Raw genomic sequence first — 16,722 nt, forward strand, 5'->3', positions numbered from 1 at the left:
CTAACACAAGGCCATTCCAACAAATCAGCACTACTGCATTCTCTACAGTTGCACTATTATTCCGAGGAGAAGCATAAACTTGTGTGTGACCATGGCTGAATATTAGAACTTGCCATTGTACATCTAATCAAAAATCTACAGAACAGCTAAATTAAAAATGTCATCCAGCTGTAGTCAGGTGACGGAGTTGCAAGGGCCCACAAGCTCCCCAAATTAGAGACTGGAGATGGGGCAGAAGCTGGAGATACATACAAGCTGTTAAGGCAATGACGGATTTTATTCAAGATGATTTTTTTTGGGTTAATCAATGGTTAGAGTGGGCCTTCAAACTAGCCTACAGAGTGTAGGCCATCTACTACCCTTAAATCAACATACCATAGAGCCCCCACATCACTACAGTATTTGTTATGCCACTTGACAACAGTCTTATTTCTCCTTGGATTGGAAATGGATTGGTGAATGTGACGCCCCTCTGCTCCCCCTACAGGCCGTTTGCTTCTCGTGGTGGCCACACGGGCAGAATGCTGGCTTGCAGTGGGGATCCTAATTGAGGGAGATTGGCCTCACCTGGCGCCGGTGTAGCCATATAAGCCATCATCATCCCCTACATCAGTCTCTCTCTCGACCACCACACATGCACACATCTTTTGGACGCACGCACTGCATAACACTTCTACTTACTTACACATGACCTACACGCATTCATACACTATAGTTTTCATCCCCCTAGACACTTCCTTTAAAATAATACCTTAATAAATATAATTTGATTTGGAATCTGTTGTTCTGCCTCTTTTTGTGTTGTGCCTTGAGCCGGGCGTAACAGTGAACAATTGGGGAAACAACTGGTTTCACGCAGAGTGGCATACAGAGTGTGATAATTGTATTTTTGAAGTAGGCCTACCTGCGAGCATGTAATTGGGCTACAGGTTTTCTACAGGAATAGGGAATAGCATGTTTGAACGGGCGCTGCACTAGTTGTTCATAATTTTCAACAATAATATTGTTGATAATAATTCACTGTACCGTTTTAACCATGTGTTTTAGTTTTCAAAAACAGTCTTCAAAACTATGGTAAGAAGTCAACATACCTGCCTTGAAATGTTGACATTAATGTGAGCTAGTTTGCAAACATGGACTTGGATAATAAAATGGCAAAGTGAATACACTGGTCTGCGACTAGCAGGGAATGATAGGCCTGTTTATCTGTCCTTCACATGTCCATGTATCATCACAATGAATGAACATCATGCAAAAACGTGTAACGTTCAAAGCAGCAGAAACCCACACACTGCTTTTTTTTTAAATTATTATTTATTTACACACAATTTAGTTGAGGTTGAATCATTATGGTGAACAAAGCGATTACTTAAATCACAATCAGCATAAATCAAAATGTAGTAAGTTGAGATTTAATTTTACTCATTTTAGTTATATTGTGAATGCTATGCCTATAAATGAGTATGCATACTGATAAAGTCTAGAGTGCTTGATTCCTAATGTAAATAATGTTAACTGACCATAATAACTGATAATGAATATATCAACTTTTTCCAGCTTTTTTTCTCTCCCAAAGTGCATTGTGCCCAAAGCCATTTGATTTCATAGGTAGAACGCGGTATGGTTGGTCTTTCCATCTATCTGTATCTATTGGAGTTGATCAGGTTTGGAGAGGAGAGCCTAAGGTCTTCATGCCTGGAGCCCCAGAGATCGTGCCGTGTTGAGGACATCATCACGGGTCAGGTAGCACCCGCACAGCTGCCTCAGGCCCGTGAACGACTCTCTCCCATGCAGGACCCGCCAGTTGTCAATAAAGATGACCTTGTGGGAGGAGTTCATTTGGAATCAAAGGGAATTTAGAATCAAATGAATTGAACTGACATCACCATGCAGGACCCGCCAGTTGTCAATAAAGATGACCTTGTGGGAGGAGTTCATTTGGAATCAAAGGGAATTTCTCTCATAGCACTATTTCAGACAATCGCACTCACTCATGCACTTATTCACTTATTATGCACTTACTAGACCCACTGATGCACTTATTGTATTTATTTATTGTTGTTCAAAATGCTCTTAAAAATCCTAATAGTTTTTTTCCATGTTGTAAGTCGCTTTGGTTAAAAAGCGTCAGCCAAATGAAATGTAATGTAATGTAATGGAATGTAATTTAGAATCAAATGAATTGAACTGACATCAGCAGTAACTTAAGCGCTGCCTCTGACAGCATGAGGCTAGTAAGGCAAGAAGTTAAGATATCTTTTTTCTTTTTTTTTTTTTAAGCGGCAGAAAAATAAGAGTTACTAATGAAGAGCTAGACTGAATTACATTTTCTGGAGATTTAAAAGAAAATCATGCATATTTTGGGTCTACGCCATTTAGATAACAATGTAATTTTTGTCTTAAAAAAAAAAACACCCCTCATAAGTTGATTATAAGGCCAAAATACATGAAGTTGGTAAGACTGATAGATTAAGACAGACAAATGGCTGCACATCATGAGACCAGAATAGGAATGGAAGAAAAGATTTATCTGAACATATTTCTCTTTTTGATGGAACACACTTGCACATTTGAACGCATTCACATTTAGGTGTGCTACATTCGGATATGTGTCCTGAGGGTATTTTTATATGGGAACACAATATGGTGACAACCAACCACATCTGTCTCCTTATTCTATTCACCAAAATAATCTTGATTATCAAAATCAGAATTCATGTCTTTTGATTTTCATAGTCATACGTAGTTTATGGCCCTATGTTTCTTATTCACGCTTTGCATTAAGTGTCCCTATTTAGTCAGAATTATGATCGGATACAGCCTTGGTTTAGCATTTTCTCTGTTTTGTGTTCTTCCACATCTTTGACTGTTCATTCTGTTCCTGAACCATCTCCGAGTGTGTCTTTATGTGGCTATGTGTTCAGAGATAAGGGAGATAAGGAATACTGTGTTTGTGCTGCTGGTCATTGTTCTGCATGGGTGCACCACCCCCATGTGTCAGTTGTGATCTGCTCCGGGTTGCCAGGTTGGCACTACTCAGGGTCTGACTCAGCGCAGTCCACGCAAAATGGGATGACCAACGCCATCTCCGGTCAACCTGGAAGGATACTTAAACCCAGACCCTTTGCTTGTCTAGTTAGAGCAGCGGGTGGATCTTTATGTGAAGCCATGCGGTCTCTCCCTTGATGCGCAGCATTGTAAATGAAACTGTTCCTGATTTATGCACCATTGCCTGATATGACTGGGTCTTCATGCATCTGTGGTATAAAATACCCATCAATCTACTAGTAAATGAATCTACTTGTCTGTGTGTACTGTGTCTTATTTAATGTTCCAGGTCACCTTAATCCTATACATTTACGCTTTTATGTTTTTTTCTTTAATTAAGTGACCCAACATGAAGTATATTCATGTTTCAAGTTAACTTGCTTGTTCTCTTGTTGTACTGAGAGTGAGTCATGTATAGTCAATTTTGAGGTTTTCATTAGGTTTTGTATTCAATTAGGATTTCAATAGGTTTTGAGACTATTTGACAACTTTTTTTTTGTGCTAGGCTGCTAGTAAGAAGCAAATCATAAAGATTTATGAAATAAATACATCTTATGTGCCTGATAAAAAAAGGATCAGGCACATAATCAGGCACTGCCTACAGTACATACACATTCAAAGTTGAACAGAAATATTAAAGATGCAACCGTACCTTCCCAGGCTTCAGCTTCACCCATAGCTCATTTTCTGGATTTCTTAGCTCTGAGGTCAACGCACGATGCGCCCTGTACCAACGCTGAACCACATCTTGTGAGACTGTGTTGATCACGGCCCGGTCATAATTATTATAACTGCAGGAGAACAAAAGGGGGTTTAAAGTTCCAGGGTAAGTCTGCCACTTTAAGCAAGTTTTAGCCAACTTTACTGAAGTGCTATTTTTAGGAAACATCTAAGAATGAGCTACAATACTGATTGCCATAGTGACATAGTGTATTTACTTAACCTCAACGACTAGCATACCATTTACAAAATTATACGAGCAGAATTGGAATGGATGTGAAGATATTTACAAAAAGGAGAGAAGCTTTCAGTAAGCCCACTGTGATGGATAACTATGGATACTGTGTCACTGTGAACATACCGAATCATGTAGACTTCATTGTTCCATGGGTAAACGTTCAGTACAGGGCCAATACCAATCATGTGGTTGCTGTGATCGCTGAGACTCTCTATGTACTCGTGCTTTATGGGCACCTGTGAGAGGATCTCAAAGTGCTCAGGTGACTTCTGAAGAACTTGGTGTGCCGCATGAAAGCCATCCACAAGCAGTGTCCTGCCACCAGTACCCTCGTGTCTAAGACAGTGGAACACTTGGATCCTGTGACAACAAACAAACACCCAAAGGATTATCGACAACAAAGAAACTGTCTATATAATTACTGTATCTCCACAACAATGTGTTTCCTGTATTTTGTAAATGTGGCATGCAGAGAAATCAGAACAATGCATTGCTGGTTGATGTTGAGGATATATAATTACACAGCAGAAATAACTTCTTGTCAGTGGCTTTGTAATCTACCTTGTTTGTGTAACACGTTGGGTTAGTGTCTGCCCAATATCTAACAAATACTAGAGACGGCCCCGGCAGTGGCGCAACTGGCTGGGGCACCTGCACCGTACGCCGGCGACCCGGGTTCGATTCCCGCCCCGGGTCCTTTCCGGATCCCACCCCGACTCTCTCTCCCACTCACTTCCTGTCATTCTCTCTACTGTCCTGTCCAATTAAAGGCATAAAAAGCCCAAAAAATAATCTTTAAAAAAAAAAAAGAAAATTCAATACATGCAGACAGAGGCAGGTTTAAAGACTGAAAATATGGTAAGACATTTATTAGTTAACAATAGTGTCAGTATGCCAGTATGACATACTGCTTAAGGCGGCAGACCTCCTACGCTGGGTGTTCTCTCTGCATTTAAGGTGTCGCCCTCTCTTGACCGAAATGCGGTCACTGCATTAATCCCACTTCGTGAATTAGTGAACACAGACAGTATGCAGTGAATACACAGTTAGGTGAAGCACACACTAACCCAGAGCAGTGACCTGCCTGCCCAACAGTGGCGCTCGGGGAGCAGTGAGGGGTTAGGTGCCTTGCTCAAGGGCACTGCAGCCGTGGACTGGTCGGGGATCGAACCTACAACCCTCCGGCTACAAGCTCGAAGCCCTAACCAGTAGGCCACGGCTGGTTGACAAGGTTTGGCGTGATCAAAGGCTGGGGTCGTGACAAAAGCAATGATGAAATATAGCTACTGCAGGAGAACTTACCCACAGGGCTCCTGAAAATATGCAGTGTCAGTGTGGCGGTCTAATGCCAGTTTGGTATAGGCTGTGTCTCCTCGGGAATAGTCAGAGGTAAAACTCCACATCCTTCCATACATGGTCTCCCTGGGAAGTTACAAAGTGACAAACGACAAACTATTCATTTCACTCCGGTGCCAACATTCATATTCCTGACCTCAAATATTTAAAAGTATAATCCTTTTCAATCTAGAAGGATTGAAAGAGCATTTATCTAGCAAAGTTATCCTGTTATACCCCCACTGACCGCAGGAGGACAAGCTGTTTTCACCATAACAGCTGAAAGGATAGCAACCCTCAGCCATGGGGAACACCTGACCTTCCAAGTAGGAGGTAACAAAATGGGAGATAGCTTGCTAACAATCATCAATGCAATATTAGTTTTTTTGCCAGACTATTTTAGCAAAAATCCAACGGAAGTCATTTATTTATCACAATTAGTTATTACTCAATAATAGCAGAAGCCATCTTTGTCACACAAATGTTAACTAAACAGAACTCAAGGAGCTGTTTCGAGTCCACTCGGACACACCATTGTGGTCACATCAAGCTTCAGTAGGTGAACAGAAAACAAAGACCTACAAATTATATATATTGGTTGAGGTTCGAGTCAAGACAGCATGGGAAGGTTTCATTTCTGAAAATATTCAACAATAGAACAACAATATACAACAATAGAATATGAAGTGTATGGTCATTTTAAGAGGAACCGTCATGCAGACAAAAACTTCATAAGGTCGCAGAACATATGACAAAACAATAATGATATTCTAGTGGTGCTATTTCCCCTCTTAGCTTCATTTTCCCCTTCATGTCATTCTCCGTTTACATTTACTACATTTTACTGTGCATTTACACTGTATGTTTCTAGCTCAGCACAAGTATGTAAAGGTAATTTATAAAAAGTGGTGCTTGAGCATCTAATTTGATTTGAGCTGTCTCTCATATTTCAGCATCAGAATTATTAGGGGCCAAGCAAAGAAGCTGCAAAGGCTCCCATTCTATTTTTACCTTTTCTTACTATGCACCTTTCTCCTGTCATGGGAGTCTATGGCAGCCCATAGCACTGTCAGGTAAAAAGTTGTGAAATTTGGCACACTTATAACATGGTTACTTTCACCAAGTTTCATATTTGCACCTGCACAAACAGGAAGTGACCTTACATCTTTACCAATCTTTGGGTGCTTGACAGGAAACAGGTGTGAGTGCTATGTGCCTGATGTACTATCATTGAGTTGCCATGGCAACTTTGGCCTGCTACAGTAATTTCCTGCGTATAAGCCGCATTGTGTATAAGCCGCAGGACAGTGTTTTATTCAAGTTAAAAGAAACAAAACCATATGAACACCATATTAACTGCCCCCCTGTATTAACCTCATAGCTGAAGAAATTTTGCAAAATCAATGTATAAGCCGCGACTTATAGTCGGGAAATTACGGTATGCTGGTTGGTCCCCTCATTGCTGCTTGCAGTTATATTTATCAGTATTCACTTATTCTCCTCCCACTCCTTACTCTTTCTGTCACATTTGATTCGTCATGACAGATGGAGGGCTATCATTTGACAACAGATGGTGAACAGGTGGGGAAAATAGCTGGCATGTACTGTATATCAAACTTGTTGAAAATCTTGGAAAACTAAAAAAGCTGTAACGTTAAATGAGTAAGTCCTCAAATGTTTTAGGTGTGTTTTCCGTCGCAGTTTTCCTTACTGCGATGGATTGGTGAACATTTCCCTAGACTGCTTTTCACTAAGGGCCTCTGACCTCAAACCAGTAAAAGCCAAGGACTAGTTTGTAAAATACACACATTTACTGAAACATTACAAAAGGGTGCAGGGCATTGGTATCTTTTGTGGTTGTATTTTATTAAAGTGTCGCGATAGTTTCATATTAAGTATTCACTTAAGTTAGGAGGTGATGGATGAATATTACCATTTCCTCTGTCTGAGCACAAGGTCAACAGAGGCTTGTGGCTGGTGACATGTGAGGACGACCGGCCAATTCAGATGGTGATGCATCAGACAGAAATGTGTGTTTGAGATACATTAGACACACAGTGCGTGTGTGTGGTCTATTAGACACAGTATGGTTTTGGGTGCCGTTTATGGTCATGGACACACCTCCACCTGGGCGCATTGTTCAGGCTATGACACCACCTAGTGGCCTGTGGGGAGGACTACAACATTCCTCTGATTCAGACAGTCAAAGGGCAACTAAAAAAGAAATACCGATATAAGAAGAAAAGAAAATCAGTTGGATACAATCAAAACAGTTCAAATAAAACAAACAAGTGCTCTGAGGTACAGCTCACCTAATGAGACTGACTCTCTTTGTCGCCAGTTCTGTGGCTTCAACCGTCGCTGGCACATCCTCCACAAAAGCAATGCCGTAGAGCAAGAAGTTGTTGAGGAACAGCTTCAGCTCCTGGTCACAGCTCATGAACTTCTCCCATCTGGCGGAGCGTGCCTCGGCACCAGTGTAGCTGCTGGCATTCCATAGGTTACGTGGCTGCATGGCACTACGTTTCTGACCCTCATAGCTGTTCTGCACTAGCCAGTCCAGTTTATATTGTGTAATGTGACCGTCTGGCCCTGAAAAGGTTTCATTGAAATGAAGATCCAGTGACTAAAGCGACCTTTTATGTTTTTACTGCCATACAGGATAGATGATCAACAATTTAGAAAACATAAAAATTAAAAGACAACATGTTCTCCGGGCCACCAGAAAGATAATACATTGTCTGATGACACTTGCCGAGGTTAAAGGGAGTTACTGTGTAACCACGTCACCATCGCCGTGGCTATGGTGTCCTCACTGAAGTTAATGCGTATGTACACAGCACTCCCTTGTGTAGTTTATGGCACTCAAAGTCTTCCCTGCCTTATCTCTGTTTTAGATATTCAACATACAACAGCATGCAAAAGTTTGGACACCCCTGGTCAAAATGCATCTTACTGTGAATAGCTAAGCGAGTAAAAGATGACCTCTAAAAGGCAAAAGCTTTAGATGACATTTATTTAAAGACCCTGAATAGTTTACACGCCAAATAGTTTGCATGTTTGTGCTAATCTACAGCAGACAGCAGATTTTTTCACAACGTTTGCCGTTTTCTACCTTGTACACTCTGATTTTGGTTTACATGATATTTAAAATTCTGGCATCCAAGGAAGATATATCTATGATTTGAAGGCATGGCAAACAGTCCACATTTAAACCTTCTCTGATGTAGCCTCCACACATAGGCGCTAGTGATGCACAATATTGGATTCTGTCAATATTTGATATGACTATTTGCAAACTCAAATTTTGGCCAATCGACAGTACCATATACCCATGCTACAATGAATGTCTGTATCTTTACCAATGCATGCCTGGAATGCTTGATATTGCTCTATGTAGCACAACTGGATCAAGATCAGGTAGGACCATTTAGCTGCTGACAAATCTTAGTGCTAAATGGTGCTGAATATTTATGTCAAAGAACATAAATATCAATTCCTCTGTGATTTTGGGTCTCTCCTGTACTAGAATGAACTATTTACTCTCATTGTGATGACCTACCGGTATTTCTTGCAGATACAGGCACATTTCCTTTCATTCTACCCTAAACGTATAGCCTACTTCAGAAAACCTAGACATTCGATCGTGATAAATAACAAAATGATCTGCACAAAGATAAATTGAATCTAATCTAATCAAACACATTTTTAAATCTGCATCACAAGCAATAAGTTGGCAGACTTGGTGAGGGTTTTAATGTTGCATGGTGCTCATTTTCTATTTTTACTCTAAATTGTACAAAACAAAAATAATACACTAATATTGATTTAAAATGTTCCATAAGCCTTTAGGGAGAGGACATTTCATTTTCTCACTATTCACAGTAACAGAAATATTGACCCAAAGGCACCCAAACCTTTTTATGCCAAATTGGCAGAAGGTCAGAGAACTTTAGAGTTGTTCCTAAATGGTGGAGCACAACCACAGCAGGGTGTCTGTGTTTTTAGACAATTCAGTGTACTTTCATTAATGCATCTGCAGATTGTAACAGTAAGTAATTACAAAATGTATTTTACTTCAAATAAATGTACAATGCAACATATCTGTCTAATGGTCATTCTAGTAAGGCTTTCAGTTAAGTCAGTGCCCTTTGACGCACTGTAGACTAGTTCATAGAGACACAAAGTTAAACTCACATGTCAAGAAAAGATTCTCATCATCAACCCTCGTCTGGTCTGGACGTATACTGAGGTCAATGCTGGCCGTGTCCAGGCTGCGCTGATTGGTCTTGCTGTTGTAACACGACGCAGAGCGACAGTGGTCCCTCAGCCACATGTAGTCAAACTGCATGACTAGTCCACCATATTTAAGCTCTGCCAAATTGAGTTGAGTTACAGTTCATAACGTTAGTTAAATACTGACACAGTCAATTAAGCACAAATTCAGACAGAGGTCAGGTACAATAAGCCAGTATCATATTAGTACTGACTACTAGATCAATAGCGGAAATTCCAATTGAGCTCATGCACACATATTCTATGCATATTCATGAAAATTTGGCTGAAGAAAATGTGCTAGATGCGTTTCCATCCACCGTGTAATACAAATAAAAAAATGGACGCTCTACTGATCAAAAGAAGACTTTTGAGACCAAAACATAAGGTCGTAAGGGCAACATTTATGGAAACACGGAGGCAGAAATGTAACAAATTCCATCCATTTTATTCACAACCTTCGGTGAATAGAGAGTTAGTCCATGCTCTTCTAGCGAATAGTGTTTTATGAACATTAGAAGATTAAATGCTAATTTCAAGCATATCCAGTCAGAATGTCTTATTCGAATGGTTAAAATGTGCATTACAAATGTCAATGGAAACCCCACTAATCTGTAAACAAAATTGGGCATTATAAAGGACAATGATCATATTGACATAAAATAAATAAAAAAAAATGCATAAATCTACTTATATGAACCTAACCTTACACTGACAGGTAGAGTTTATATTGTATATGTAACATAAGTGTACATGTGTCCAGTTTTATTGATGACGCTGACATTTCTCAACTGTCACCAGCACAACCTGTCTGATAGACTATATACATGTGTATGGAAGTCTGACAGACCAACACTCACTGTACAGTGTGCTATTTTAGGGGCCTGTCTGTTTTAATTTCCAACAGACAATATGCCACACGTCTGACCTGGGATGCACTCGTTACTCTACAGAGGAAATAACATTTCAGGTTAAAAAAAATGGCAAGCCAAAGAGATATGAAAATAACATCACCAGATTTTTATATCCCTGTCTGGCCCATTTCCACCAGCTGTCTATTTGTAAATCTGATAAGTCAATGTTTAACTATTTGAAGATAAAGGCAAAAAAAGTGTGATGATCCACTTGATTATAGTGATACTCTGCATCACTGCACCCTAGTCACCCATTGTTCCATTTCCACAGCACAAAGTGTTGTACTTGTGGCATTCCAGGAAATTAGCTCTATAAGAAGTTCATCAGCAATATTAATAAACATTAATCATGACACACTCATGTTTTCAGCATTGCTGTCAAGTTGTTTAGTTGTAAGGCAGCACACACTTATCAGTCTGTCAGTAGAGTGTGAGTGACCCTCTCTGCTGACTAGGCTCTGGACTGTTGATTTAGATGCCATGAAATACAGTGGTCTCTCCATGGAGCACATTGGAGAACTTTGTGTAAATGCAGGCCTTTGTTGTGACTATTCAGGACAAATATAAGCTGTTCCATCTCTGCTTTGTGGTGATGCGTCGTTCACACTTTCAAATGAACTTCAAGTTCACAGTGTCAAACTGACATAAGTAGCTCACTAAACTGAGCATACAGTATCATCAAATCCAGCAGTGTTCTTCAGCTCTGACTTCTGAGTAGTGTAGTAGAACTCGAGACCATTTTTTGCTGACGCAGGCTCGTTAAAAGCAAACATACTTGGTCTTGACTCTGTCTCAGCCTACATTGGAGGCAGACTCGTAATTTTAGAGCGGGACCACACGATCTTTCTCCCCCATTGTTTTTATTGTGTATATTCATGGCATATTCTAAAATACCCACCATTACATATTCTTACACAAATATTCTCTCGACATAATGCAGTCTCGTCTCCATCCTTACTTCTGAGGAAGACAAAGTCATGCTCTGTAAAACTGAAATCTATTTGAAGCATTTAATTTGCCCAAACCATGACAACTTCTAGAAACATCTGAAACGTTTACTCATGTCTCTTAAAGTATAGCCTACAGGCTTTTAGCCATGTGAAATCCTGCAGGGTTCCTGCAGGATTTCTTATGCTCCATTGCTGCAGCCTAAGGATTTCAGGCATCAATAACTGTTTCAGTTAAATCATGTGATACATTTCTGCTGATTGCACATTGCCTACAGACTAGAATTCTACAGGATAAGTTACTTTAACAACATGGTTTGTTTGACGAATGGGCTTCACACAGCCTCCCTTCCCTGCTAGGCCTACTTTCATAACAATACGTAGCTGCTGCTGTAAGTGAGGGTTGCATTTTTCCCAGGGGATCTCTTTCCCCATTTGCACTTGCTGCTCCGGTACATGGACCCCATACTCTCGCATCAAATTCGCTATTTGTTTAGATGCTCTAGCTAGCAGACCACAGGCGGTAACTCACCTAAACAGTCTTCTCTGGCTTTCCAGGAGCAAGGGCTTTGGTGAGGAGTTGTGTGCTGCCATCGTTTACCGCTCAGAGTTTCACACGAACGTTGCAATCGAGCCGGTATTGTCACCTGAGCCCTCAACGCAGAAAACCAAGGCAGGCGAATCCGTCGCAGCAACATATTCTGAAAATCAGAAAATACATATTGAAATGAATGAGCTTTCTAATGCTACTCGCCTCCTTACAAAATATCTTACAGTATGTCATAGCTCCGGTTATTTTGCTCAACAATGACGCTAGGCTACTGAATAAGACTCGAAATAACAAGCAAAATCACCGCGGTAGAACTCTATCCGTTAACCAAACTTGCAAACTGGAATTGGAGAAGGCTACTCTAGCGAATTCAGTTTACAAGATTTACTTACACACTGTGAACACTGTCGGTTACTATCAAGGTTGATCACGGCAACACGGCAAGAATATAGATTCTAACGAGAGAGATACAATTTCCGCGGTATTTTATGTCATAACAAATGTGCAAATTAATGATTGAACAAATGAATCTCTCGCTGACTGAAAAAGTTGGTCAGCTGCAGGTCAGCATATGAGTGGTGGACTAGTTCGATGGAGTCAAGCCTGCACAGATTCGACCGACGATCAGTCAACAGCGACACCTGCTGGTAAGAGGTAGACCTGCCATATTTTCATATCAGGGAGGAGATAAATCACTGAGGGAAAAATGTAAGGGAGTGTGCTGGAGCGTAGCCTAATGTACAAATTGAACTATTTTGAGGAGGGGGATGAGAGGTCCTGATCTTTGTTTAGATGTCCAAGTGCAGATTGAAAGAAACAGTTTTTGTGGCATGAGGTTTTGGGCATGATGGACAGCACAGCAGCCTCCAGCCAAAGGGGAGTGTTTTAACCTGTTGAGGAGTGAATTATTTTCCAAGTTCCTTCTAGAATTCAATGCAAGCAATCTATAGTTTCAGTATTCTGTATACAGTCTGTAGGGGAAATCTCGGAGGGTAATTGTCTCATCATAATGCGGAACTCTCAGTTCACCGAACATTCTAATCACATATTTGTGACCGTACCGCCAGTGTGAACACTTTGGAGTGGAATGGGTCAACAGCATTCTTTTTTAGAGGCAAACTGGTCTTTGTTTTGCTACATTTTGTCAGGAGTGAATGCAACCTGACTGCACAGGTTTGAATAATAACTGTAACAACAACAACAACAACAACAACAACAACAACAACAACAACAATAATGTATTCATTTAGTTCACACTTTTGTAGATAAATAGAGATCAAGGAATAGGAAGGGACATCACTGCTCTGGTAGCATATTCCACCATTTAGGAACCACAGATGAGAATAGTTTGGATTGCCATGAGTGTACGGGCAACAGGGCCAGGTGGTGTTCTTTAGTGGAGCACGCCAGTTGGAAAAAGACAGACTGAAACGTAAATACTGGGTGTGACACAATTTTATGTAGGCTATCAAGGCTGCACCCTGTTTGATGACATCATGTAGTATGCTGCTGATGTCACAAAGCCACAAATGTGACATCATACAGTGCCTCACTGAAGAAGTCCATTTCAGTTCAGTTTCAGTTCATTAGGCTACAATGCAGGCAACCAGAACTGGTTAGCCTACAGCGAATGATAACATGGGATGATATTTCAAATGAAGAGGTATGTGGAACAACTTTCAAGAGCTGGCTTTTTAAATTAAGCACAATTAATGTACTTAAGATGGGCTATTTAGTAACCATAACCAAAACCAAAATTCATATCAGCTCAGTTATATTATATTAAGCAACATGGCATGATGAGTGAGAGTGGTGGATATACCCACAGCTGTGGTTCGGCCGTAGGCACTAGGTAAAAGTCATGGGTAGGCCTATATCCACTACCAACGCTACAAACATGAGTGACATATTGCTTTCAATTTCTAATTCAGTTTTGAGACATCAAATTGGGTTTTCTATACATGTAGTTAATTTAGATTTCTCTCATCCACCACCCCCAAAAATAGTTCCAATCCCATAGTCTTAGCATATCCTGTTGCCAAGCAATGCAACAGTTGAAGCAGAAATAGAAAAACATTCTTACCTAGACTTTGCTAAATGAGGAGTTTCCGATGCATGGCCTGCCATGAACTGTTTGTTTTCTACTTTATATGCAAATATCAGACTTTGAAATGACCACCAAAAAACAGACAAATCAGAGCAAAGACAGACGTAAATTCAAACTGTGATACAAATCATCCCTCTGTCACCGACTCCCTCCACAAGTTAGTTACCGTTTCGAGTTGGAGATAGAGGTAGAAGTTGGCAGCAATGTAGCCAATCATGCAGCATAAAGCCCACTTAATTATTCATGTATATACCAGATAGCCATGAGGGGGCGCTAGATATATAATGAAATGGGCCAATGGGCTTGTAAAGTAGCATCTGGCCATGTTTTTGACAGACCAAAGTTAATACCCTCTGTTCTCACTAGAGGACAAGGTAAAATTCTCTAATCCATTGTATGCCATCTCTAACTCCAGAGCCAAGTTCAGTCATTTGTGCAGCCTATTGCAGTGATATTCAACCGGGTCCGCAGAGGAACCACAGGGGTCCACCAAATTGTTTCATCTGAAGCATTATTTTTCCTCTTCCAAAAATGAAAAACGTCCTATAGGCTACATAAACATAAACAGAACGTAGAAAATATGCTTTCTATTTGTTTAAAATAACATTAAGGGCCCTATCATGACAGTCTAAAAACACAGGTTTACAGACCTCTGAAGTTCACCTACAAAAAAGCTGTCATCTCTGTGATCCAGTATCTCGTGTTTTTTCCTATGGGAAAATAACATGGGGTTTTTGAATTATCGCATTGGTTAAACTCTCACGGGGAATAAGAAGTCTGAAATGCAGACGTTTTCCTCAACACACATACCTCACTTCACTCTCATGACGCTGTCGACTTTGTTGAACATTTTATAAATGTACAGATAGCTCATTGCTACTACTCTGATTGGATGATGTCAAAACATTGGCCATATCCAAATTGCTCAGGTAGAAAGTATCCCAATCTCAATGGGAGAGCGGTGATCAGCAACATGGCACAAAAAGAACTTTGTCCTGTGATTCATCTGGGTAAGGTAGAAGAAATGTCAGTAATGAACAGAATGAATTGAAACGAGTAATTCTATTTTACATCTTTAACATGTGTACGGGAGTGTATTTGTGTTTGGTGTGAATGTGACTGACATAGTTCTATACAAGGTATGAATATCAGGCCTAAACTTGGACCGGTGTGTGTGTGTGTGTGTGTGTGTGTGTGTGTGTGTGTGTGTGTGCCTCAAATTGAAGATGGATAATTGGCTATTCAATCACTGTTGAAAGTTACAGGCATTCATCACCAAACATTGGGCAACATGATTGATAAGAAAATGAATGCCAATTGTGCCCATCAAGGGAACTGTTGTATATTTCAGGTGTTAAATTTCAATATTGGGTGACCGAGATAGATTTCATTTACACAAGGCCACACCCTGTTTAATGACATCATGTATCTGCTGTGATGTCACAAAGCCACAAATGTGACATCATAGTGCCTCACTGAAGAAGTCCATTTCAGTTCAGTTTCAGTTCACTAGGCTACATTGCAGCTAGGTAACCAGAACTGGTTCGCTTACAGCCAGTGATAAAATGGGATGACATTTCAAACAAAAAGGTATGTGGTTCAGCATGTTGATGTGGCGTGCTCTTTATCCAAGTATTTTCAGTTGCCTTTGGGTGCTCTTGGTGCAAGGTCAGAATCCAAATGTCAAAAAAAAAAGAGAAAAAGTTTTTCTCAGACCAAGGCACTCCTTAATAAAACTAAATAAAGGACTGATTTAAAAAGCTCACACGTAGCGGCATGTGGCCTTCTTCAGGGCACATGCCGCCGCTACACATGAGCTTTTTAAATCAGTTCTTATAGGATAATGTCCTTAACTTAATAAAGACGTTTTATTAAGGAGTGCCTTGGTCTGAGAAAAACTTTTTCTCTTTTTTTTGGCTTTTGAAAAAAGGTATGTGGAACAACTTTCAGGAATTGGCTTTTTATTTAAACACAATTAATATATTAATTATGGGTTATTTAGTAACCATAATCAAATCAAATCCATATCAGCACACTTACATTAAAGGTATACTATGCAACGTTTTTCAGTTAATCAATTCGTCCCATACTGTTATATATGATTACTGTAAATGGGTCATTACCGGTCGAACGGTGTTTTTTTTGGCCGCTCTAGTGGTCTGTAGCGGTAAAACCACACTTGCAACTTCAGGAGACACCGGGCACGCACCCATGCTCTACTCCAGGAAGTGTCATGTAAAGTCTCATGAAAAGGCACGGCATACTGACCGATTGAGGAGTTTTGTCAAATATACACGCTAAAGCTGTAGGGGAAGCTCTGCAGAGAAATATGCAAGCATAAAACGAGCGAAAATGACGATCGCCAATCCTGCATAGTATACCTTTAAGCAACATGGCATGAATGAGAGTGGGGTTAGTAATGGATACACCCACAACTGTGGTTAGGCCTAGGCACTAGTGCCGCATGCATAAAGTCATGGGTAGGCCTTTATCCACTACCAACACCACAACCATGAGTGATACGATGCTAAGACTATAAGATCGGAACTTTTTACAAGACAATTGTGATCAGTCTTTGCAATATAGTC

General features: G+C 40.3%; 1 protein-coding gene across 2 annotated transcripts; it reads right to left on the reverse strand.

Moving 5' to 3' along the window:
* Positions 1-1,339: 1,339 nt before the first annotated feature.
* tmlhe (trimethyllysine hydroxylase, epsilon) lies at positions 1,340-12,614 on the reverse strand. 2 transcript variants are annotated; one of them, XM_062529273.1, is made up of 8 exons: positions 12,420-12,614; positions 12,010-12,178; positions 9,539-9,715; positions 7,654-7,933; positions 5,309-5,428; positions 4,130-4,366; positions 3,701-3,839; positions 1,340-1,821 (listed from the first exon to the last, which is right to left on the reverse strand). In XM_062529273.1, the coding sequence occupies exons 2-8, from the start codon at positions 12,173-12,175 to the stop codon at positions 1,690-1,692; spliced, it is 1,251 nt and encodes a 416-aa protein (XP_062385257.1). In that variant the 5' UTR covers positions 12,176-12,178; positions 12,420-12,614; the 3' UTR covers positions 1,340-1,689. The 2 variants fall into 2 exon arrangements, with proteins under 2 accessions (XP_062385257.1, XP_062385258.1); XM_062529274.1 differs by lacking the exon at positions 12,420-12,614 and adding an exon at positions 12,332-12,360.
* Between the last annotated feature and the right edge of the window lie 4,108 nt (positions 12,615-16,722).

Source organism: Sardina pilchardus, chromosome 24, assembly GCF_963854185.1.
Source record: "Sardina pilchardus chromosome 24, fSarPil1.1, whole genome shotgun sequence".
Taxonomy (NCBI): domain Eukaryota; kingdom Metazoa; phylum Chordata; class Actinopteri; order Clupeiformes; family Clupeidae; genus Sardina; species Sardina pilchardus.